Source organism: Babylonia areolata, chromosome 4 (genome assembly GCF_041734735.1).
Source record: "Babylonia areolata isolate BAREFJ2019XMU chromosome 4, ASM4173473v1, whole genome shotgun sequence".
Lineage (NCBI taxonomy): Eukaryota > Metazoa > Mollusca > Gastropoda > Neogastropoda > Buccinidae > Babylonia > Babylonia areolata.
The window spans coordinates 2,315,320-2,342,177 of NC_134879.1; the positions used below are offsets into that span (position 1 = coordinate 2,315,320).

Sequence of the window (26,858 nt, forward strand, 5' to 3'; positions counted from 1 at the left end):
ATTTTGGCAATACCCACATTTCCTCCCCAGTAACCTTTCATTCAGATTCGTATTGAAGATGGAAAAAGTTGTGAATTAATAACATAAAAAATCTCTGCATTAATCAATTTTATCCACCATTCGAATGCAGAAAAGAAGCCCAATAACTGAATAAAGGGAAGAAATGAAGAGTATTGTTATTAACCAATTTACTACATATAGAAAGAAAAAAAAAGAGTATGGGGGAAGAAATGTAGATAATGATGTAATATTTTATGTAAGTTTGCTTTTTCTTTTCTGTGATGAAATGTGGGAATTTTGGATCAACCTTTCAACTAACACACACCAAAAAAAAAAAAAAAAAGGATTCATTATACATGTACAAGTACAATTGTCATTATTATTAGTGTTGATGTTGTTATTTTATTTTATTTTTTGCCGTTACTTCTTAGCTAAAAAAAAATAATAATAATAAAAATAATACCAATTTAAAAACAAAAGGATTTCTCTGTGATTTTTTCTCTGGAAGTCCATATCAAACTCAAAGGCCAATGCAAATGAAGAAATTATCACATTAAGTCAGAAAATTATGACTATCCAGTATACTCCTAGATACAGTAAAGTAGTGCATGTATGTATGCAAGCATCCAAGCATGCATGTGTGGGTGCTTATAAATGTGTTTGTGTGTGTGTGTGTGTGTGTGTGAGAACCATTCAGTTATTTTTCACTGCTTGGTCCTCATCCTGTCTACAATTTCTAATGGCAGTTTTTTTCCTCTGTTTTTGTTGAACCAGCTGTTAATATTTCCATTGTGTAAGACGATTTATTTACCTCTGTAAGTTTGTTGTAAGAGCTTTTAATAGTTGTTCCATCAGTTTCTTGAGCTGTGTCACAAATAACTTATACAGTTCTGTTTTTCCCATCCACTTATCGAATCTGGAAAAAAACACAACAATAAATAATAAAGCACAAAGGACTATAGAGGAAATAGTACAACAAAAATACATGGCATAAAATCTTTCTGTTTTGTAGCATTCCCTGATATAAACTGAAAGCAATTTAGTGCCAAACCTATGTAATACTCAGTGACAACCATTCACCAAGAGATGTTTGGTAGTTGTGGTTAATAATTATGCCAAGAAAATCTAGCATACAAACTACCAAATGAATGTAGGTATAACCTATACTTATCTGAAAGGAAAATGAACACACTATCCAATTATGACAGTTTCATATCAATATGATTTTGTTACTCAGGAAAATTCCTACAATTATGTAGATGGCATTAGTTTTTGCAGACAAAAGTATTTCCAGAGAAAACGAAGTTTAAGTTACCACACACACACACACACACACACACACACACACACACACACACACACACACACACACACACACACACAACCGAACACCAGGTTATAAAATAGGCTCACTTTGTTTACACAAGTGAGTCAAAAAATGAAAACCCAGGATCTCATGCAGCACTGAGTTTAATTAACAAGAATCATTCCAGGTCTGTATATTCTTATTTAGCAAACAAAAGCAGTCTCTAACTTTTTTTTTTTTTTTTTTTTTTTAGAGGATATGTAATTAACTGATTATGATGATTGTTTGCTGCTGCTGCTGCTTTTTATTCAGTTATTGTTGTTGGTTTACTTCTTTTTTGACTGTGTATGTGTTTTTGTTGTCAGTCACTCAGTGTCATTTATTTTCATATTGATCTTGATGTTGTTTATGAAATAATCTTAAATAGTAATTAGTATTTTTATAATTATGATATAATCGAGAATGTCGAATTGAAAAGAAATTAGTTGATTGAATTGCTAAAACCTTTTACATCGTTTTCTGGCATGACATGAAATTCTTTGGTGGACTTTTCATGAACTACCTAGTTAGAATCATATCATTTACCTGAGTATATTTAAACACAGATTCTAGTCTAAGTATACCACTTTTTCTTGTCACACAGTTTATGGCTGAATGCAGTATTTTTATTTTTGAGTATATCAGTTTCTGCACTGGAGACATTACACTTTAATAAGACTGTCATATAGGAAGATCTGTGTATGTAACAAGGACTGTATGTCGAACTCTAAATAGATTTTGTAATATGTGAAGAATGATTGTGATCCATTTTGTTGTGTGAGAAGTCTGGAACCCTATGTTCATATTGTTGAATATAAAGAATCTAACAAATGTCATTATTATTATAGTTTATGAATATTATTTTTTAATTATATAGTCTTACAAATATATTGCATTGTATAGCTTCAGTGCACTTTGTGGTTTAATACTATCATTATATCAATTAGCATCATGTGTTTTAGGTTTGATTGAAATACACATGTAACAGACTTTTCAAGGAATAAGGTGTTGATCGCCTGGAATATTTCTTTTTGACAAATTAGTGTCTTTCAAAGTTTAGATGAAGTTTTTCATTCTGATATTAAGTACACGGTACTCAGCTTTCTGTGATGATTGTCATAATGTTTTCATCTGACTGTCGATATGCATTTATTGACTTTTAAATTCATAATTTATATAACTTGAGTCCACTGAGTGAAGGCTTGGCTGATATAAAACCAATTATATAAAGTGAGTCCATAGAGTGGAGGGGTGACTAATAAAGTCATGACTATAATAACCAAGTTCATAGACTGGACTTAGTGACTAACTGATAATGTGATGTATAAAGTCACGTATGATTGATATATATTATAAATGAGTCCATTGAGTTAGGGTGTAAAATCATAAAATACATATTTATAACCATGTTCATAGACTCGAGCGACAGTGTGACGAATGATAAAGTCATGTGTATAAACCAGTCCATTGAGGGAAGGTGTGCTTTCAGACGGGCAGAAGCGGCGAAGTCGGGACGGGCGGGGAGCAGGGGGCCCCAGACCACAGCTGTTCGAAGACACCAGCAATGGCCAGGGGGCACCACCGACTCCTCCACAGCCCTATGCCATGAACTACCACGGTCAGCCGGTGTACGGTAAGACACAGGAGGAATGTGCTTACATACACAGGTTGGAACTGTTCCCATGTTCAAAAGGAAATCTTTGAAGCTGTGAAGTGTATGTGTTTAGTCTCTGGATGAATGGTACTTTTTGATGCTTACTGTGAGAGTGCAGAAGTTCCATTACCAATGTGCCTCTTGAACTGCTGCTGGTCGTGTGTGTGTGTTTGCATGTTTGTGTCTGCATATGCTTGTATGTGTATGGTGTACTTGATGCGTTTTTGTTGTATTATTATATTACTCATTTTTGTCACAACAAATTTCTTTGTGTGAAATTCGGGCTGCTTTCCCCAGGGAGAGCGTATTGCAACACTGAGAGCGTCACCTTTTTTTTTTTTTTTTTTTTTGGACTGTGAACAATTTTATTTTTTGTTTTCCTATCATTGTGGATTTTTCTACAGAATTTTGCCAGGGACAACCCTTTTGTTGCCATGGCTTCTTTTACATGCACAAAATGCATGCTGCACACGGGACCTCAGTTTATCGTCTCATCTCGTCAGCATGTATGCAGACCTGCTAGTGCCTGAACCCCCTCCGTGTGTATACGCAAGCAGAAGATCAAATATGCATGTTAAAGATCCTGTAATCCAATGCTGGGTTATGGAAACAAGAACATACCAAGCATGCACCCCCCCGCCCCCGAAGGCGGAGTATGGCTGCCTACATGGCAGGGTAAAAACGGTCATACATGCAGAAGCCCACTTGTGTACGAGTGAACGTGGGAAATGCAGCCCACGATTGCAGAAGAAGAAAAAGAAGAAGATTCTCTTGCTTCGTAGGTGGACGCGTTACCTCTGGGTCAACATGCAGAAGTGTTTGTTGTTTTTTTTTAATTTAAAAAAAAAATTTCATTGTATATGTAAAGACTTCACTCCACTTGTCCTTTAGTCCGGATGACTGTTGGGGCACCACAGCTAACCTGTCATACACCTTCCTCCATCCTTCTCTGTTTTCTGCTTCCCTAAAGGTCTCACTCAGCCTCAGACCTGTCCATTCTGGGATGTTGTCTTCCCTAAGGGCCTCACTCAGCCTCAGACCTGTCCATTCTGGGATGCTGTCTTCCCTAAGGGCCTCACTCAGCCTCAGACCTGTCCATTCTGGGATGTTGTCTTCCCTAAGGGCCTCACTCAGCCTCAGACCTGTCCATTCTGGGGTGTTGTCTTCCCTAAGGGCCTCGTTCAGCCTCAGACCTGTCCATTCTGGGGTGTTGTCTTCCCTAAGGGCCTCACTCAGCCTCAGACCTGTCCATTCTGGGGTGTTGTCTTCCCTAAGGGCCTCGCTCAGCCTCAGACCTGTCCATTCTGGGATGTTGTCTTCCCATCTTTTTGTCAGCCAGACTAAGGGACAAGTGAAATGTAACAAGCCTCCCTTTTCTGGGAAGTGTAAGCGTCTTCTTCTTCTTCTTCTGCGTCCGTGGGCTGCAACTCCCACGTTCACTCGTTTGCACACGAGTGGGCTTTTACATGTATGACCGTTTTTACCCCGCCATGTAGGCAGCCATACTCCGTTTTTGGGGGTGTGCATGCTGGGTATGTTCTTGTTTCCATAACCCACCGAACGCTGACATGGATTACAGGATCTTTAACATGCGTATTCGATCTTCTGCTTGCATATACACACGAAGGGGGTTCAGGCACTAGCAGGTCTGCACATATGTTGACCTGGGAGATTGTAAAAATCTCCACCCTTTACCCACCAGGCGCCGTCACCGTGATTCGAACCCGGGACCCTCAGATTGACAGTCCAATGCTTTAACCACTCGGCTATTGCGCCCGTCGGTGTGAGCGTCAAATCTGCATTGTATTCTGCCTGTGATGTCTCTCAGGTGGCTACCCCCCTCAGCAGCAGCAGCAGCCATCGATGTACCCGGGCCAGCAGTTCTTCCAAGACCCCATGGCCAGCATGGCCATGCAGTACGGCACCACGCTGGCTGACCAGGGCAAGGAGTATGTCCATAAGAATGTGAGTGTGCGTGCCTGATGATGATGATATGGGTACTTACCGTAAAGTTCGGTCTATTGAGCGCACTGGTATATAAGCCGCACCCACTAAATTTAGGAAAAAAATTGAACTTCATACATACATAAGCTGCACTGGCTTATAAGCCGCACCTATTTCCGGTACCGGAACACATACTGATACTACAGAAAAGCTGTCAGTACTGTAGGTTATGAAATACACACAAGCGGGAACAACACAAAGAAAAGCAAGCGAAAATATTGCTAGTGCAAAAAAAAAAAAAAAAAAAAAAATGAACACAACAAAAATAAGATCCATAATTTAGGGATAGTCACATTTATTCATCATCATCCTGCTCACTTCAGTGTCCGAGTTGAAGAGAACCAGCACAGCTTCCTCTGCCATCTTGTCACTGACTTCAGCCTCGCTTTCACTTCATGAACATGAACGCAAAGTGGAGGTCGCTGCTGGTTCGCCACTTGCACTGTTGTCTGCTAGGTCAATCGTCTTCAATTTGAAGGCTGCATCATAGGCATTACATCGCGTTTTCGGCATGATGAGGGTGTATGCTTGAGCAGAGTAGAACTGAATGCTGATCTGAAGGCTTTAATGTGTGGGGATTTCATTTATAAAACGTAAACAGTTAGCACACTATCGTGAAGCTCATCCAAAAATTCATGGACAGAAATCATGATTTTGGTGAGTTGAAAGGCAGCTAAGAATAGACGAGAACGTGACACTCCAGGGATCGTTAAAATCCTCAAATAAGCCGCATCATTGTATAAGCCGCACAGGTTGAAGCTGGGGTAAAAAGTTGCGGCTTATAGACCGAACTTTACGGCATATAGTGCCTGTCCTCAGTCAGAGACCAGGCTCTAAGAGATTTACAAACACGGGGTCATCTTCACAACAGGCTGCCTACCTGGGTAGAGCGGACTGACAACTGCATTTGGGTGGTTATCATTCATTTCCTGTGTTATTCAGATTTGAGGCACACACACATACACACTTAGACAGACATGTAACATTTTATGTGTATGACCGTTTTGTTTATTTACCCCACCAATTAGGCAGCCATACTCTGATTTCAGGGGTGTGCATGTTGGGTATGTTCTTGTTTCCATAACCCGCCGAACGCTGACATGGATTACAGGATCTTTAATGTGTGCATTTGATCTTCTGCGTGCATTTTCACATGAAGGGGGTTCAGGCACAAGCAGGTCTGCACATATGTTGACCTGGGAGATCGGAAAAATCGCCACCCTTTACCCACCAGGAGCCGTTACTGAGATTCGAACCTGGGACCCTCAGATTGAAAGTCCAACGCTTTAACCACTTTGCTGTTGTGCCTGCGTATGTGTGTGTGTGTGTGTGTGTTTGTGTGTGTGTGTGTGTGTGTGTGTGTGTGTGTGTGTGCGTGCGTGTGTGTGTGTGTGTGAATGTAGTGGCCTAGTGGTAAGGTGCCTAAGAACCGAGGGTCCGTGGGTTTGATTCCAATTTTTATATGGACCAGGATTTTTTTACTTACCCCTCCACTAGACCTTGGGAGGTGTTTTGATTGGTCGGTCCTTAGGATGAAATGGTAAACTGAGGTCCTGTCTGCAGCATGCACTTAGTGCACATCAAAGAAGCCACAGCTGCGAAAGGGTTGTCCCTGACAAAATTCTAACAAAACAAAACAAAAACAAACCAAGAGAGGCAAGGCCTTCAAGACTCACTTGTGATACACTTAAAAAAAAATCCAAGCTTTTTATGTATTGAGTATAATTTCAAAATGTAATGTAAGATGAGAAAGGTCAGTGTAAAGCAAATTAAGTCCCCTAGCATTAATTACAGAGTAATTTCCCTTTTTTACTGTCTGCACCAAAACGTTTGCAAAATAAATAAAACTTCCATGCTTAGCAAAAGAAGTTCCTGTTTGAACAAAAAATGATAATAATGACTGCTCTTGTTGTTGGGTCAGAATATCAGATCAAAGTGCCAAGTTTAGAGAATACAAAAAAATATAAATAGAACAGTAAATGCAGTTTGCATATAATTAGGCTTCGTTTTTTATTTTTTTGTGCCCATCCCAGAGGTGCAATATTGTTTTAAACAAGATGAATGGAAAGAACTGAATTTTTCCTATTTTTATGCCTAATTTGGTGTCAACTGATAAAGTATTTGCAGAGACAATGTCAGTGTTAAAGTTTACCACGGACACACAGACACACACACAGACACACACACACAGACACACAGACAACCGAACACCGGGTTAAAACATAGATCTATTTTAATTGTAAAATTGATTCACTTGCTGACAGGAAAAAGGGCGAAAAAGAAGATAGCAAACCCCTCACCCCCAGGGAGAGCAGCTCAGATTTCGCACATGTTTTTATGTTGGAATGTTTTTGACTTACTTGTGTAAACAAAGTGAGTCTATGTTTTAACCCGGTGTTCGGTTGTCTGTGTGTGTGTGTCTGTGTGTCCGTGGTAAACTTTAGCATTGACATTTTCTATGCAAATACTTTGTCAGTTGACACCAAATTTGGTATAAAAATAGGAAAAATTCAGTTCTTTCCAGTCATCTTGTTTAAAACAATATTGCACCTCTGGGATGGGCACAAAAAAATAATAAAAGAAGCCTAATTATATGCAAACTGCATTTACTGTTATATTTAAATTTTTTGTATTCTCTAAACTTGGCACTTTGACCTCTTATTCTGACACAACAACAAGAGCAGTCATTATTATCATTTTTTGTTCAAACAGGAACTTCTTTTGCTAAGCATGGAATTTTTATTTATTTTGCAAACGTTTTGGTGCAGATAGTAAAAAAGGGAAATTACTCTGTAATTAATGCTATGGGACGCAATTTATCACAAGTGAATCTTGAAGGCCTTGTTATATGTTGCATTGTCTCAGGAAGCATTGTTTTTTTTTCAGCATAATTGGCTGAAAATCATTTGATGAACTGGTCGCATACTAAATAGGATGGAAACTAAGAAAGAACAAGTGGCCATGATTGAAGTGTGGTATATCAGGTGACTGTTTATGGAAGTGATTCTGTGCTGTGTATTCATTTATTTATGATGTATGTTTTGTGCAGCTGGAAAAATATGTGGCAACATCAAAACTCAAGTACTACTTTGCAGTTGACACAGCTTATGTAGGGAAGAAAATCGGCTTGCTCATCTTCCCCTACACCCATTCGGTGAGTCTGTTGCAGTTGCTGGCTTTAAGTTGTGCAGAAAATGGTTTTGGATAAAGCATGGACATACGCACCTACTTTTTGGTCATTGACATGGAAACATATAGTGCGTACATCCACTCCTGTACAGACACTTTATGTGGGAGCTTACAGATGCTCTCATGAAATTACAGATACACACATGAATGTTCGTTCATCTTCAGTTTAACGTCTATCCACTTGAAGTGATATTAGACGGGAAAAAAACAAAAAAACCAAAAAAACAACAACAACAAAAAACAAAAAACGTGGGGGTAGGGGTTGTGGGAGGGGGGTGGGGGTAAAAGTGTATGTGTGGGGGGTGAATAGGGAGAGACAACGCTAGGGAAAATGGAAACGTTATAAACGCCAACATCAAACAACTATAACAAATGTCCTATTGGACTACGCAGCAAACCTCCTGCAACAGCAAATAACATATTGGAATTGTTAATAACGCATTCAAAAGAACTTTTGGTGAAGTCTGGTAAAAAACATTTTAGATTCTGACATTCGAATATTATATGTATTCTCACGTATATACATATGTCTACACACTTGTCCATGCATGCTTAATGCGTCTGTATGGCATGCATATATATGCACACAAAGACGTACACGCGTGCATGATGTGTTCATTTCCTTACCAAATCCAGTGGACTATTATCCGAAACAAGGGATGATCTGTTCCAGGAGGAAAATAACAACAAGGAAATTGTTGAGAGGTGCACATCTCAGCATGGTACTCTTTAGATTTGAGCACTCTCTTTTTTTTGTGTTGAGCGCTGAATAATTTTCCGGTGGTCCAGCAAATGATAAAACTTGATATTCTTATCTTACCCCCGAAAGCGGAGTATGGCTGCCTACATGGCAGGGTAAAAACGGTCATGCACGTAAAAGCCCACTCGTGTACATGCGAGTGAACGTGGGAGTTGCAGCCCACGAACGCAGAAGAAGAAGAAGAAGAAGATATTCTTATCTTAAATTGTGGCAGCCCCTGTATTGTAGGCCAGTTGAGTTGTTCTGATTTTCACCATTATCATGTTTTATTTAATGTATTTAATCCTGTTGTGTTGTTTTTTTTTGTTTTTTTTTCAGAACTGGTCAATACAGTACAACCAAGATGATCCCATTGCTCCTAGATATGAAATCAATGCACCTGATCTTTATATACCAAGTAAGTAACTGGGCTCAATGTGGAGTGATGGCCTAGAGGTAACGCGTCTGCCTAGGAAGCGAGAGAATCTGAATGCGCTGGTTCGAATCACGGCTCAGCCGCCGATATTTTCTCCCACTCCACTGGACCTTGAGTGGTGGTCTGGGCGCTAGTCATTCGGATGAGACGATAAACCGAGGTCCCGTGTGCAGCATGCACTTAGCGCACGTAGAAGAACCCACAGCAACAAAGGGGTTGTTCCTGGCAAAATTCTGTAGAAAAATCCATTTCAATAGGAAAAACAGATAAAAAAAACTGCACGCAGGGGGAAAAAAAGAAGAAAAAAAAGGGTGGCGCTGTAGTATAGCCCGAATTTCACACAGAGAAATCTGTTGTGATAAAATGAAATACAAAATACAAAATACAAATACAATAATGTGTGTGTAATTTTCTGTCATATATGAGATATTATGTGTACCACTTTCTGTCATGTACGAGATAATGGAAAGTCACTGATTTCTCTTGAGTTGTAAGAGTGAGAGATGAAAGAATGAATGTGGATGAGGGTGGGGGGATGGGTGTGTGTGTGTGTGTGTGTGGGGGGGGGGGGGGGGGTTATGGGTTTCAACTGTTAGAAGTCTTTGAGTTCTTTTAGAGTGACAGTATTCCAACAGTTAAGATGTTTTCTTGGACACAGACTGATATAGAATAGTAGGGCAACTGATAATTTTTTTTTTTTTTTTTTAATTTCCAGTCCCCTTTTCCATGTCCCATCTTTCTTTTTCCTTTTTTTTTTTTTTTTTTTTTTTTTTATCTTTCTCTGTATTTTTTTTTCTTCTGTTTTTTTTGTAGTTGAAAAATCTGCTTGGTAATAGTATATGTTATACCAGCTGCCATGGAAAAGTGGTTTGAGTTGTGGTCTAACATATGGGAGAATATGCGTTTCAAGCCCCATCAGAAGTGTGGGTTTTTCTCTCCCCTTGGTCAGCATTTAGATTTGGGACTTTTGTGGCAAGGCTGTCCTGTCCAGTGTCAGCCAGGCTGGAGAGATGCAGACACCTGCAGTGTTGGTCAGGAAATCTGAGAAACACTGGATGACCTTCAGCCGTGTGGGTCCATGTGTTCCCATTTGACATCACATCACACTGAGCTCTAGAAGAGCTGGTGATGGGTAGAAAAATCCTTACCCACAATGGGGCATACTGGCTGACCTTCAGCCGTGTGGGTCCATGTGTTCCCATTTGACATCACATCACACAAAGCTCTGTAAGAGCTGGTGATGGGTAGAAAAAATCCTTACCCACAATGGGGCATACTGGATGACCTTCAGCCGTGTGGGTCCATGTGTTCCCATTTGACATCACATCACACTGAGCTCTAGAAGAGCTGGTGATGGGTAGAAAAATCCTTACCTACAACGCGGCTTACTGGATGACCTTCAGCCGTGTGGGTCCATGTGTTCCCATTTGACATCATATCAGACGGGTGCAATAGCCGAGTGGTTAAAGCGTTGGACTGTCAATCTGAGGGTCCCGGGTTCGAATCACGGTGACGGCGCCTGGTGGGTAAAGGGTGGAGATTTTTACGATCTCCCAGGTGCAGACCTGCTAGTGCCTGAACCCCCTTCGTGTGTATATATACAAGCAGAAGATCAAATACGCACGTTAAAGATCCATGTCAGCGTTTGGTGGGTTATGGAAACAAGAACATACCCAGCATGCACACCCCCGAAAACGGAGTATGCCTGCCTACATGGCAGGGTAAAAACGGTCATACACGTAAAAGCCCACTCGCGTGCATACGAGTGAACGCAGAAGAAGAAGAAGACATCATATCACACTGAGCTCTAGAAGAGCTGGTGATGGGCAGAAAAATCCATACCTACTATGGGGCTCAATCCCACATCCTCCCAGTCATCAGTCTACAACGCTAACCACTTTGCCATGGTGGCTGGCAGTTTTTTTTGTTTTTTTTTATATTATAATCATTATTTATTTATTTATTTATGTACGCTTATAGTTGACTTCATCACGTTTTTGCGCCTTGTACATATTATTAGTAGTGGTAGTAGTAATTTTTTTTTAATGTATTTATCTATTATTTATTCACCCTTTTTTTTTTTCTCAAGGCCTGACTAAGCGCGTTGGGTTACACTGCTGGTCAGGCATCTGCTTGGCAGATGTGGTGTAGCGTATATGGATTTGTCCGAATGCAGTGACGCCTCCTTGAGCTACTGAAACTGAAACTGAAAGGCTGGCACTCCAGTTACTGGATTTATGGTGTGGGTGTTTACACTCGTATTTGTTTTAGGGTCTGTGTTGATGAGATGAAAAGTATTGTGAATGTATGGTCATTTTTATCTGTGCAGTTACTGGCAATTTTTCATGCATGTCTGTTCCAGTCATGGCGTTCGTTACGTATGTACTTGCAGCAGGTGTATTAATGGGCACACAGAACAGGTAGGTTGATGTTTGTCCACACATTGCTAGTGCAGGTCTTTGTGTTCTCATGTGAGTGATGATTTCTAAAGCTTCTTCTTCAGCTGATGTTTCTTACATTTGGTATCACTGGACTGCAAAGCAGGCAGTAGGTATGTGTATATGGAGTGATGGCCTAGAGGTAACGCGTCCGCCTAGGAAGCGAGAGAATCTGAGCGCGCTGGTTTGAATCACGGCTTAGCCGCCGATATTTTCTCCCCCTCCACTAGACCTTGAGTGGTGGTCTGGACGCTAGTCATTCGGATGAAACGATAAACCGAGGTCCCGTGTGCAGCATGCACTTAGCGCACGTAAAAGAACCCACGGCAACAAAAGGGTTGTTCCTGGCAAAATTCTGTGGAAAAATCCACTGCGATAGGAAAAACAAATGAAACTGCACGCAGGAAAAAATACAAAAAAAATGGGTGGCGCTGTAGTGTAGCGATGCACTCTCCCTGGGGAGAGCAGCCCGAATTTCACACAGAGAAATCTGTTGTGATAAAAAGAAATACAAATACGAATACAAATCGTGTGGCATTCACAGTCAAGGGTACTGTTGTGTTAACTCCTTCTACTGCAGGTTCGAGTTGTCTCATCACACTTCCCCTGTGAACCTGGTATGGGTATACTCATACCAATACACTATTCTGATGTTGTTTATTCTGGCTGGTACAGTTGGTGTTCAAAGCTGTGCTTTTACGGATTCTGGAAGCTTGAAAACGCAGCTTCGTTTGACCGATTGAATAAACAGTTGTCCACTGATTTTCGCTGTTTTAGTGAACAGCCCTACTTTTTACTGCAGTGACAGACATGAAGCAGAAGGTGAACACTTATGTTAAGGATCTTTGGCAAGAGGAGTGGAACACCCAGACGGACAACAAGCTGTTCCAGATCCGTCCAGACCTAAAAGAGACCCTCCCTTCGGGGGTGAAGAACAGAAAGGAGGAGTCTGTGCTGTGCAGACTGCATGCGGGGCACACTTTTTTTTTTTTTTTTTTACTCATTCTTACTTGTTGAAGGGGGAAGAGGCCCCTTGATGTATTCCCTGTGGTGAGCCTCTCACCGTGAAACACATGCTACCTTGACTGTTGGGATCTGCATGACGTTAGACACAGACATTACGCAGCGGTTTCTTTGAAGACCTTGTTTCGTGGTGTCCCTCCGTGGGCACTGATGGACTTCTTGAAAGAAGTTAACATTTTTAGTCAGATTTGAAGGTTTGAAACTATGGAAGTTTGTTTTAAATTTTGAGTGGAAAGTTTAAAGTGGTGACTCGTTTTAATTGTTTGTTTTTTTTACCCTAGTAGTAGGTATTAACGTGGCGATAGCCTTGAGATGGCCTTAGTGGTCGGCGAGGCTCTAAGCACCATAATTTCATTTAATTTCTTTACTGCTGTGGTCTCATGTAGTGCTGGTTCAGGGGAGTTGTAGCTGGCATGTGGCTGTGGTGTAGAATGAGTTAAATGATTCATTCTGATTCTGCTTCAAGTGTATCTGTGGGGTAGAATGAGTTAAATGATTCATTAGGATTCTCCTGCTTCAAGTGTAGCTGTGGTGTAGAATGAGTTAAATGATTCATTAGGATTCTCCTGCTTCAAGTGTAGCTGTGGTGTAGAATGAGTTAAATGATTCATTAGTATTCTCCTGCTTCAAGTGTAGCTGTGGTGTAGAATGAGTTAAATGATTTATTAGGATTCTTCTGCTTCAAGTGTAGCTGTGGTGTAGAATGAGTTAAATGATTCATTATGATTCTCCTGCTTCAAGTGTAGCTGTGGTGTAGAATGAGTTAAATGATTCATTAGGATTCTTCTGCTTCAAGTGTAGCTGTGGTGTAGAATGAGTTAAATGATTCATTCTGATTCTTCTGCTTCAAGTATAGCTGTGGGGTAGAATGAGTTAAATGATTCATTAGTATTCTCCTGCTTCAAGTGTAGCTGTGGGGTAGAATGAGTTAAATGATTCATTAGTATTCTCCTGCTTCAAGTGTAGCTGTGGTGTAGAATGAGTTAAATGATGCATTAGGATTCTCCTGCTTCAAGTGTAGCTGTGGTGTAGAATGAGTTCAATGATGCATTAGGATTCTCCTGCTTCAAGTGTAGCTGTGGTGTAGAATGAGTTAAATGATGCATTAGGATTCTCCTGCTTGAAGTGTAGCTGTGGTGTAGAATGAGTTAAATGATTTATTAGGATTCTTCTGCTTCAAGTGTAGCTGTGGTGTAGAATGAGTTAAATGATGCATTATGATTCTCCTGCTTCAAGTGTAGCTGTGGTGTAGAATGAGTTAAATGATTCATTAGTATTCTCCTGCTTCAAGTGTAGCTGCGGTGTAGAATGAGTTAAATGATTCATTAGGATTCTTCTGCTTCAAGTATAGCTGTGGGGTAGAATGAGTTAAATGATTCATTAGGATTCTTCTGCTTCAAGTGTAGCTGTGGGGTAGAATGAGTTAAATGATTCATTAGGATTCTCCTGCTTCAAGTGTAGCTGTGGTGTAGATTGAGTTAAATGATGCATTAGGATTCTCCTGCTTCAAGTGTAGCTGTGGTGTAGAATGAGTTAAATGATTCATTCTGATTCTCCTGCTTCAAGTGTAGCTGTGGTGTAGAATGAGTTAAATGATTCATTAGGATTCTCCTGCTTCAAGTGTAGCTGTGGGGTAGGATGAGTTAAATGATTCATTCTGATTCTCCTGCTTCAAGTGTAGCTGTGGTGTTGAATGAGTTAAATGATTCATTAGGATTCTCCTGCTTCAAGTGCAGCTGTGTGGGGTAGAATGAGTTAAATGATTCATTAGTATTCTCCTGCTTCAAGTGTAGCTGTGTGGTGTAGAATGAGTTAAATGATGCATTAGGATTCTCATGCTTCAAGTGTAGTTGTGGGGTAGAATGAGTTAAATGATTCATTCTGATTCTCCTGCTTCAAGTGTAGCTGTGGTGTAGAATGAGTTAAATGATGCATTAGGATTCTCCTGCTTCAAGTGTAGTTGTGGTGTAGAATGAGTTAAATGATTCATTCTGATTCTCCTGCTTCAAGTGTAGTTGTGGGGTAGAATGAGTTGAATGATTCATTAGGATTCTCCTGCTTCAAGTGTAGCTGTGGTGTAGAATGAGTTAAATGATTCATTAGGATTCTCCTGCTTTAAGTGTAGCTGTAGGGTAGAATGAGTTAAATGATTCATTAGTATTCTCCTGCTTCAAGTGTAGCTATGGGGTAGAATGAGTTGAATGATTCATTAGTATTCTCCTGCTTCAAGTGTAGCTGTGGTGTAGAATGAGTTAAATGATGCATTAGGATTCTCCTGCTTCAAGTGTAGCTGTGGTGTAGAATGAGTTATATGATTCATTAGGATTCTCCTGCTTCAAGTGAGGCTGTGGTGTAGAATGAGTTAAATGATGCATTAGGATTCTTCTGCTTCAAGTGCAGCTGTGTGGGGTAGAATGAGTTAAATGATTCATGAGTATTCTCCTACTTCAAGTGTAGCTGTGGTGTTGAATGAGTTAAATGATGCATTAGGATTCTCCTGCTTCAAGTGCAGCTGTGTGGGGTAGAATGAGTTAAATGATTCATTAGTATTCTCCTGCTTCAAGTGTAGCTGTGGTGTAGAATGAGTTAAATGATTCATTAGTATTCTCCTGCTTCAAGTGTAGCTGTGGTGTAGAATGAGTTAAATGATTCATTCTGATTCTCCTGCTTCAAGTGTAGTTGTGGGGTAGAATGAGTTAAATGATTCATTAGGATTCTCCTGCTTCAAGTGTAGTTGTGGGGTAGAATGAGTTAAATGATTCATTAGGATTCTCCTGTTTCAAGTGTCGCTGTGGGGTAGAATGAGTTATATGATTCATTAGGATTCTCCTGCTTCAAGTGTAGCTGTGGTGTAGAATGAGTTAAATGATGCATTAGGATTCTCCTGCTTCAAGTGTAGCTGTGGTGTAGAATGAGTTATATGATTCATTAGGATTCTCCTGCTTCAAGTGAGGCTGTGGTGTAGAATGAGTTAAATGATGCATTAGGATTCTTCTGCTTCAAGTGCAGCTGTGTGGGGTAGAATGAGTTAAATGATTCATGAGTATTCTCCTACTTCAAGTGTAGCTGTGGTGTTGAATGAGTTAAATGATGCATTAGGATTCTCCTGCTTCAAGTGCAGCTGTGTGGGGTAGAATGAGTTAAATGATTCATTAGTATTCTCCTGCTTCAAGTGTAGCTGTGGTGTAGAATGAGTTAAATGATGCATTAGGATTCTCCTGCTTCAAGTGTAGTTGTGGTGTAGAATGAGTTAAATGATTCATTCTGATTCTCCTGCTTCAAGTGTAGTTGTGGGGTAGAATGAGTTAAATGATTCATTAGGAGTCTCCTGCTTCAAGTGTAGCTGTGGTGTAGAATGAGTTAAATGATTCATTAGGATTCTCCTGTTTCAAGTGTCGCTGTGGGGTAGAATGAGTTATATGATTCATTAGGATTCTCCTGCTTCAAGTGTAGCTATGGGGTAGAATGAGTTAAATGATTCATTAGGATTCTCCTGCGTCAAGTGATTTAGGATATGTCTGTTGCTATTTTGTTCTTTCTCTCTTTCTGTCTCTGTCTCTCTCTCTCTGTTCTTTGTGATGTGAGGATTCTTCCTTGCAAAAAAAACCCCACAAAACTTTAGAAGGTTTTTGAGCTTATAAAATTAAATTGATTGATTAAGCAGCTTTACCTTTGACGTACTTCATTATTTACCCACTTATTCCTATGTTGTGGGTCTGTCAGACTCATTCTTATAAAAGAGTCAATTCACCTTGTCTGCACAATGTTGGTCCATAGGATTAGGACACATACTTGCAATTGAGTCATTTTAGCTGTGCTACCCTGTCTGTGTGTGTGGGTCCCACATTATGTTGGGGAGTCAGGAGATGTGTCCTGCCTGTGTGTGTGGGAATCTCACATTATTTTGGGGAGACCGAAGATATGTCCTGTGTGTGTGTCCCATATTATGTTGGGGAGACAGGAGATATGTCCTGTCTGTGTGTGGGTCCCACATTATGTTGGGGAGACAGGATATATGTCCTGTCTGTGTGGGGAGGGTCCCACATTATGTTGGGGAGACAGGATATATGTCCTGTCTGTGTGGGGAGGGTCCCACATTATGTTGGGGAGACAGGATATATGTCCTGTCTGTGTGGGGAGGGTCCCACATTACCACATTATGTTGGGGAGTCAGGAGATATGTCCTGTGTGTGTGGGGTCCCACATTATGTTGGGGAGACAGGAGATATGTCCTGTGTGTGTGGGTCCCACATTATGTTGGGGAGACAGGAGATATGTCCTGTCTGTGTGTGGGTCCCACATTATGTTGGGGAGACAGGAGATATGTCCTGTGTGTGTGGGTCCCACATTATGTTGGGGAGACAGGAGATATGTCCTGTGTGTGTGTGTGTCCCACATTATGTTGGGGAGACAGGAGGTATGTCCTGTCTGTGTGTGTGGATCCCACATTATGTTGGGGAGACAGGAGATATGTCCTGTGTGTGTGTGGGTCCCACATTATGTTGGGGAGACAGGAGATATGTCCTGTGTGTGTGTGTGGGTCCCACATTATGTTGGGGAGACAGGAGATATGTCCTGTCTGTGTGGGTGGGTCCCACATTATGTTGGGGAGACAGGAGATATGTCCTGTCTGTGTGTGTGGGTCCCACATTATTTTGGGGAGACAGGAGATAGGTCCTGTCTGTGTGTGGGGGGGGGGGGTCCCACATTATGTTGGGGAGACAGGAGATATGTCCTGTGTGTGTGTGGGGGGGTCCGACATTATGTTGGGGAGACAGGAGATATGTCCTGTGTGTGTGTGTGGGGGGGGGGGGGTCCCACATTATGTTGGGGAGACAGGAGATATGTCCTGTGTGTGTGGGGGGGGTCCCACATTATGTTGGGGAGACAGGAGATATGTCCTGTGTGTGGGGGGGGGTCCCACATTATGTTGGGGAGACAGGAGATATGTCCTGTGTGTGTGGGGGGGGTCCCACATTATGTTGGGGAGACAGGAGATATGTCCTGTGTATGTGTGTAGGTCCCACATTATTTTGGGGATACAGGGGATATGTCCTGTCTGTGTGTGTAGGTCCCACATTATTTTGGGGAGACTGGAGATATGTCCTGTCTGTGTGTGTAGGTCCCACATTATTTTGGGGAGACAGGGGATATGTCCTGTGTGTGTGTCCCACATTATTTTGTGGAGACAGGGGATATGTCCTGTGTGTGTGTGCGGGGGTGTCCCACATTATTTTGGGGAGACAGGAGATATGTCCTGTGTGTGTGTGTGGGTCCCACATTATGTTGGGGAGACAGGAGATATGTCCTGTGTGTGTGTGTGGGTCCCACATTATGTTGGGGAGACAGGAGATATGTCCTGTGTGTGTGTGTGGGTCCCACATTATTTTGGGGAGACAGGAGATATGTCCTGTGTGTGTGGGTCCCACATTATTTTGGGGAGACAGGAGATATGTCCTGTGTGGGGGTGGGGGGTCCCACATTATGTTGGGGAGACAGGAGATATGTCCTGTGTGTGTGTGGGTCCCACATTATGTTGGGGAGACAGGAGATATGTCCTGTGTGTGTGTGTGGGTCCCACATTATGTTGGGGAGACAGGAGATATGTCCTGTGTGTGTGTGGGTCCCACATTATGTTGGGGAGACAGGAGATATGTCCTGTCTGTGTGTGGGGGTGGGGGGTCCCACATTATGTTGGGGAGACAGGAGATATGTCCTGTGTGTGGGGGTGTCCCACATTATGTTGAGGAGACAGGAGATATGTCCTGTGTGTGTGTGTGTGTGGGTCCCACATTATGTTGGGGAGACAGGAGATATGTCCTCTGTGTGTGTGTGGGTCCCACATTATGTTGGGGAGACAGGAGATATGTCCTGTGTGTGTGTGTGGGGGGGGGGGGTCCCACATTATTTTGGGGAGACAGTGTGGGTCCCACATTATTTTAGGGAGAGGGGAGATGCCCACAAGCCCAAGGCTGCCTTCCACACATGTCACATTTTGGTGTTGATATATTTATTTTGTTCTTTAGAAAAAACAAAAACAAACAAACAACAACAACAACAACAACAAAAAACACCCATGGGTCTTTGAGAACCATAACATCAGAATAGGAGTTGTAATTCAAACAATATTTTCATTTATTTACTAAACAATAAAAAATGAGCAAAAACAATTTCCACTAAGAATATGAGGCATACAAGAAATCTAGAAAAAAAAATTTTCATTACTCTTTAAAGACAAATGGGTCTACTGGATCAACAATGTACTGTAAATGTTAACCATACACATGATAGTCTGTTGTTATAATTATTATATGATAGTCTGTTGTTATAATTATTATTGTTATTTATACTTATAGACAGTGCCTATATTCAGTCAGAGACCAAATTCTAAGTGCTCAACAAACCCAACCTTTTGCACAACAGGCTGCCAACCTTGGTAGAGCTAACTGACAGCTGTCTAAAGTGCTCATCATTCGTTTCCTGTGCCGTTTAATCACGCTTCAGTCATGTGCATACACATGTACTTATATGTAGAGTGGATTTTTCTTCAGAATTTTGCCAGAGACAACCCTCTCGTTGCCTTGGGTTCTTTCATATGTGCTTAGTGTCCATTAATAAAAGTGCATGCTGCACAGGAGATCATCTCTTACGAATGACTGGTGTCCGGACCACCACTCCGGCTCCTCTTGTGGAGGGGGAGAAAATTCTGGTGGGTGAGGGATTCAGTTTGGTCCTGCATTCTCAGATTCTCTTGCTTCCCAGGCCAGCACGTTACCACTGGGCCACCAGTTCATGCACAGAGATGCCAATCGTTAGGATTTTGCTGTATTTTGTTACGCTCGATCACATTTTGTTCCGACGTTACGCCAGCGTCGCCATTGTTCGGACGGGTTCATTTTCGACTACTACATAGCGTGGTCACATTGTTTCCTGTCGTAGCATTACCCAGTCGCTCTGGACCTATCGATCATGAGGCCAGGGCTGTCGCCACTACTAAACTTGGTCTCACGTCATGATGCTCAGCTAATTGCGTGTGTGTTTACATTGCAACAGCATTGAGTGGACCAGTTAGCTTAATTGTTTGCCCGAACAAGAGAGAAGGTGGCTGAATCCAGATGTCCTCGGTCTGTAATGTGACAGTTACAAACAAGAGAGAAGGTGGCTGAATCAAGATGTCCTCGGTCTGTAATGTGACAGTTACAAACGAGAGAGAAGGTGGCTGAATCAAGATGTCCTCGGTCTGTAATGTGACAGTTACAAACGAGAGAGAAGGTGGCTGAATCAAGATGTCCTCGGTCTGTAATGTGACAGTTACAAACGAGAGAGAAGGTGGCTGAATCAAGATGTCCTCGGTCTGTAATGTGACAGTTACAAACAAGAGAGAAGATGGCTGAATCAAGATGTCCTCGGTCTGTAATGTGACAGTTACAAACAAGAGGGAAGGTGGCTGAATCAAGACGTCCTCGGTCTGTAATGTGACAGTTACAAACGAGAGAGAAGGTGGCTGAATCAAGATGTCCTCGGTCTGTAATGTGACAGTTACAAACGAGAGAGAAGGTGGCTGAATCAAGATGTCCTCGGTCTGTAATGTGACAGTTACAAACGAGAGAGAAGGTGGCTGAATCAAGATGTCCTCGGTCTGTAATGTGACAGTTACAAACAAGAGAGAAGATGGCTGAATCAAGATGTCCTCGGTCTGTAATGTGACAGTTACAAACAAGAGAGAAGATGGCTGAATCAAGACGTCCTCGGTCTGTAATGTGACAGTTACAAACGAGAGAGAAGGTGGCTGAATCAAGACGTCCTCGGTCTGTAATGTGACAGTTACAAACAAGAGGGAAGGTGGCTGAATCAAGACGTCCTCGGTCTGTAATGTGACAGTTACAAACGAGAGAGAAGGTGGCTGAATCAAGATGTCCTCGGTCTGTAATGTGACAGTTACAAACGAGAGAGAAGGTGGCTGAATCAAGATGTCCTCGGTCTGTAATGTGACAGTTACAAACAAGAGAGAAGATGGCTGAATCAAGATGTCCTCGGTCTGTAATGTGACAGTTACAAACAAGAGAGAAGATGGCTGAATCAAGATGTCCTCGGTCTGTAATGTGACAGTTACAAACGAGAGAGAAGGTGGCTGAATCAAGACGTCCTCGGTCTGTAATGTGACAGTTACAAACAAGAGGGAAGGTGGCTGAATCAAGACGTCCTCGGTCTGTAATGTGACAGTTACAAACGAGAGAGAAGGTGGCTGAATCAAGATGTCCTCGGTCTGTAATGTGACAGTTACAAACGAGAGAGAAGGTGGCTGAATCAAGATGTCCTCGGTCTGTAATGTGACAGTTACAAACGAGAGAGAAGGTGGCTGAATCAAGCTGTCCTCGGTCTGTAATGTGACAGTTACAAACGAGAGAGAAGGTGGCTGAATCAAGATGTCCTCGGTCTGTAATGTGACAGTTACAAACAAGAGGGAAGGTGGCTGAATCAAGACGTCCTCGGTCTGTAATGTGACAGTTACAAACGAGAGAGAAGGTGGCTGAATCAAGATGTCCTCGGTCTGTAATGTGACAGTTACAAACAAGAGGGAAGGTGGCTGAATCAAGACGTCCTCGGTCTGTAATGTGACAGTTACAAACGAGAGAGAAGGTGGCTGAATCAAGATGTCCTCGGTCTGTAATGTGACAGTTACAAACAAGAGAGAAGATGGCTGAATCAAGATGTCCTCGAACTGTCTGTGACAGACACAAACAAGAGGGAAGGTGGCTGAATCAAGATGTCCTCAGTCTGTAATGTGAAGAGAGAATCTGAGCGCGCTGGTTCGAATCACGACTCAAACGCCGATATTTTCTCCCCCTCAACTAGACCTTGAGTGGTGGTCTGGACGCTAGTCATTCGGATGAGACGATAAACCGAGGTCCCGTGTGTAGCATGCACTTTGCGCACGTAAAAGAATCCACGGCAACAAAAAGGTTGTTCCTGGCAAAATTCTGTAGAAAATTCCACTTCGATAGGAAAAACAAATAAAACTGCACGCAGGAAAAAATACAAAAAAAAAAGAAAAAAGGGTGGCGCTGTAGTATAGCAACGCGCTCTCCCTGGGGAGAGCAGCCCGAATTTCACACAGAGAAATCTGTTGTGATAAAAAGAAATACAAATACAAATGTTGTTTTGATGGCAGGTTCACCCCGGAGCAGCTGGGCGTGCAGGCCAGCACGGCTCTGGTGTGGGTGATCATTGAGCTGATCGCCGTCATGCTCAGTCTGTACGTCATGAACCTTGCCTCCGACCTCAAGTACACAGACTGCCTGGCCTACTCGGGCTACAAGTTTGTAGGGTAAGCAGTTATATAACTAGTATGCATTCACACATTTACAAAATTGCAAGAAGGTAGAAAACTTAAATCTCTCCGGAAGAAGGAATGCTCACGCATTCCTACACAAAACGTATTCGGACGAAGGAATGGAATAGCATTCTTCGAAAGTAAAATTCCATCACGCGCTGTACACGTGATTTTGTGATTAGCCAAGCAGAGTGCGCTATTCTGGGTCACTCCACAATCGAACAGTATGATTGGTCAGCCCGGCATGTGTGGCCTGTCTCGCACACACGCTGACAAAGTCACTGACCGGTCGTCTGCTCACGTACCAGCCTGTTAGCAAAGAGGGCTCTTCTCAGAATGTTGTGTAGCGAACAAGGCAGCGACGGCAATGTTTTAGGGTTGCCGAAGTACTTGAAATGCTACAAACTGAAGGGTTGGACATTGAAGAGGTGGATGATGACGAAGAAGAAAGCGAATTTAATGCAGAAAGCGAGCATAGGTATGGTGATTCGGGGTGAAAAATTGGCAGTATTTTCTACATAAGGCAAAACTGTAAAAATAAGATGAGAAATTTGATTATTTTATATGTACTAGCTCAACACGTAATAAACCAGTTCTGAAAGTTTCATTTTCCTACACAGTATTTTGTATTTTTTGTAATTTTTTTTCCAAACCCTTACAAATGGGCCATCTGTGGGGAAAAGCAAGGGAGAAAACTTGTCGTCCCGAGTGAGTTAAGGGGTGCAAATTAGTACAGAAACATGGTATGATATGAAGAGGAAGAATGGGGGAATCGTCATTTGTCAGTATGATTTCTCTTACGTATCAAAAGGCCTTGGTTTTCATTTGTGAAATGGTATTTCAGTGTGCGCTGTTGGGGAAGAGCAAAAGAAGTAATATCTGTACCTTTTGGGAATACATACACTGCAGTTGGTCAGTGACCATGACATCCCTTGAGAGTGATACTTCTTGAGCACACACACTGTACTTGTTCATATCACAAAGATTATATAAAAAAATAAATAAATAAAAAAAAATTTTTTAAAGTGTGAGCATACTCATGTTTCTTTGTAAATGAGTTGAACATTAAAGTGTGAAGAACATGATAATGTGATGTTACTGATGGAACATTTGTGGTTGATGTGTGTGTGTGTTGTGTGTGTGTGTGTGTGTGTGTGTTTTCTGTGACAGCATGATTTTCAGCTTGCTGGCAGGCCTGTTGTTCAGGGGAGCGGGTTATTACATCACACTGCTGTGGTTTGCTGCTGCCTTATCCTTCTTTCTGGTGAGACGATCTTGCTCATTGCCTCGGTTTGTGCACCCAAGTAGCTGTTAGTCTTTGATAGTATTGATACGTGCAGTGAAGTTGTCACCATTTGCAAGTGCTTTTGTACTTCTGTGCCTTCACGTGTCCACAGCCTTCCGCGCCATAACGCACATGCACACGTGTGATCACACACGCTTACTCGTGTGTGCGCACACACACACACCGAATCGCACCACCCCACCTTGCACCAAACCTCACATGACATGTATGGACACATGCACAAACGCACCAACATGAATAACACACATACACTACACACACACACACACACCATCATGAAACACACACATGCATGCACACGGCACCACAAATACACCACACACGCACCACACTCACACCACACCAAACACCCACACAACACACCCACCGAACACCCCCCCCAACCTCCACCCCAACAAAGATGCATCTTTTCCACTCACACAACAACAACCAAAGAATTGGCTTTCCTGGCACGCAGGTTCGAACCCTGCGGCACAAAGTGCTACCCCATGCCGGCAGCGAGGGTTCCGCCCGTGGCACCAAGCGCAGCCTGTACCTCATCATCTCCATCGCCGCCGCCCAGCCCCTCCTGATGTGGTGGCTCACGCGCCACGTCATGTTTGGAACCAAGGTGTAGGTCGGGTCGGGTCAGGTCGGGTCAGGTCAGGTCGTTGGCAGGGTGTAGTTAACCAAGTAAAAAACCTAGTCAGAAGTGGTGGTGTGTCTTCACCCGGTCTGTGCCGGAACTGTTCAGCCAGCCCCCTTTCCCCCCACCTTCATTGCAGCTTCTTTCATCCTGGGGGGCTTGGTATGTGCTGTCGTAGGTAAGGTGTAACGATGTGAGGATGAAGACGAGCCGTCTTCGTCCGGTGTTGGAACTGTTCCCACCTTTCTGTCTTGACCCACGTCATTGCAGCTGCCTTTATTCAGGAGGGGTTGGTTGGTGCTGTTGTGGGTTGGGTTTTATGATGTAATGATGGTGACCTGAGGTCTTCTTCACCAGTGGAAGCAAGTCCTTTCTCAGAACTGTTCAGCATCTTTTTCTTTCTCTTTAGATATATGTATATATATGTGTATTTTTTAACCACCTCATTGCAGCTTCTTTCATCTTGGATCTGTTGGTACAGACTTGATCACACAGCAATAACATACTGTCGGTATATATATGATATATATAGTCCACTAATGATGATAAACATAGTAATATTTCTTAAAAAAAAAAAATATATATATATATATATATATATATGTTTGTTAAAAGCCAAAGAAACTGAGAACATCATCAACATGTAATAATTCTCTCACTCTTAAAAACTATTGTGCTGTTTCTTTAAAAATAAAGGCCAATGATAGTGACAAGTGGTCTTTAGCTGTGGAATCGAGTCCTTCTCAGAACTGTTCAGCATCTTTTTTTTGTTTTGTTTTATTCTTATTATTGTGATATTTCTTTAAACAGAAATTAACAGCCAAAGAAAATGTGAGAACATTTAATAATAATCTCGCTCTTATTTTAGTTTTTCCATTGTATCCAAAGTCATTTGTGTTAAAAAAAAAAAAATTAAAAAAAACATGAAAGAGAATTAAGATTGAAAGATGTTATGTATGTCAGCAGTGGTTTGATTGCATATAGTGTCATAATATTGCAGCTGCCAGTGAAGATGGAAGGTTTATTTTTCCATGATTTTTTTTTTAACCAGTCTCTTCACATGTAACACTGGTAAATAGTAGTAGTCCGGTCTATGGAAAGTTTATTTTTCCATGATTTTTTTTTTTTAACCAGTCTTTCACATGTAACACTGGTAAATAGTAGTAATCTGCTCTATGGAAAGTTTATTTTTCCATGATTTTTTTTTTAACCAGTCTCTTCACATGTAACACTGGTAAATAGTAGTAGTCTGGTCTATGGAAAGTTTATTTTTCCATGATTTTTTTTTTTAAACCAGTCTCTTGACATGTAACACTGGTAAATAGTAGTAGTCCGGTCTATGGAAAGTTTATTTTTCCATGATTTTTTTTTTAACCAGTCTCTTCACATGTAACACTGGTAAATAGTAGTAGTCTGGTCTATGGAAAGTTTATTTTTCCATGATTTTTTTTTAACCAGTCTTTCACATGTAACACTGGTAAATAGTAGTAGTCCGGTCTATGGAAAGTTTATTTTTCCATGATTTTTTTTTTTAACCAGTCTTTTCACATGTAACACTGGTAAATAGTAGTAGTCTGGTCTATGGAAAGTTTATTTTTCCATGATTTTTTTTTTTTTTTAACCAGTCTCTTCACATGTAACACTGGTAAATAGTATTAGTTCGGTCTATGGAAAGTTTATTTTTTCATGAATTTTTTTTAACCAGTCTCTTCACATGTAACACTGGTAAATAGTAGTAGTCCGGTCAATGGAAAGTTTATTTTTCCATGATTTTTTTTTAACCAGTCTCTTCACATGTAACACTGGTAAATAGTAGTAGTCTGGTCTATGGAAAGTTTATTTTTCCATGATTTTTTTTTTTAAACCAGTCTCTTCACATGTAACACTGGTAAATAATAGTAGTCTGGTCTATGGAAAGTTTATTTTTCCTTCTTTTTTTTTTTTAACCAGTCTCTTCACATGTAACACTGGTAAATAGTAGTAGTCTGGTCTATGGAAAGTTTATTTTTCCATGATTTTTTTTTTAACCAGTCTCTTCACATGTAACACTGGTAAATAGTAGTAGTCCAGTCTATGGAAAGTTTATTTTTCCTTCTTTTGTTTTTAACCAGTCTCTTCACATGTAACACTGGTAAATAGTATTAGTCTGGTCTATGGAAAGTTTATGTTTCCATGATTTTTTTTTTTAACCAGTCTTTCATATGTAAAACTGGTAAATAGTGGTAGTCCGGTCTATGGAAAGTTTATTTTTCCATGATTTTTTTTTAACCAGTCTTTCACATGTAACACTGGTAAATAGTAGTAGTCAGGTCTATGGAAAGCTTATTTTTCCATGATTTTTTTTTTTTTAACCAGTCTCTTCACATGTAACAGTGGTAAATAGTAGTAGTCAGGTCTATGGAAAGTTTATTTTTCCATGATTTTTTTTTTTAACCAGTCTCTTCACATGTAACACTGGTAAATAGTAGTAGTCTGGTCTATGGAAAGTTTATTTTTCCATGATTTTTTTTTTAACCAGTCTTTCACATGTAACACTGGTAAATAGTGGTAGTCCGGTCTATGGAAAGTTTATTTTTCCATGATTTTTTTTTTTTAACCAGTCTCTTCACATGTAACACTGGTAAATAGTAGTAGTCTGGTCTATGGAAAGTTTATTTTTCCTTCTTCTTTTTTTTAACCAGTCTTTTCACATGTAACACTGGTAAATAGTAGTAGTCCGGACTATGGAAAGTTTATTTTTCCATGATTTTTTTTTTTTTTAAACC

General features: G+C 41.2%; 1 protein-coding gene across 2 annotated transcripts in view; it reads left to right on the forward strand.

The window, feature by feature from the left end:
• Positions 1–25,294, forward strand: part of LOC143280781 (protein YIF1B-like) — a 25,793-nt gene extending 499 nt beyond the window's left edge. For both annotated transcript variants that reach the window (XM_076585455.1, XM_076585456.1), the window contains exons 2-9: positions 2,835–2,978; positions 4,828–4,964; positions 8,053–8,157; positions 9,271–9,349; positions 11,730–11,787; positions 22,001–22,156; positions 23,333–23,426; positions 23,926–25,294. In XM_076585455.1, coding sequence (XP_076441570.1) covers positions 2,835–2,978; positions 4,828–4,964; positions 8,053–8,157; positions 9,271–9,349; positions 11,730–11,787; positions 22,001–22,156; positions 23,333–23,426; positions 23,926–24,084 — 932 coding nt within the window. In that variant the 3' untranslated portion in view covers positions 24,085–25,294. The remainder of the gene's footprint in view (positions 1–2,834; positions 2,979–4,827; positions 4,965–8,052; positions 8,158–9,270; positions 9,350–11,729; positions 11,788–22,000; positions 22,157–23,332; positions 23,427–23,925) is intronic.
• Positions 25,295–26,858: the final 1,564 nt, after the last annotated feature.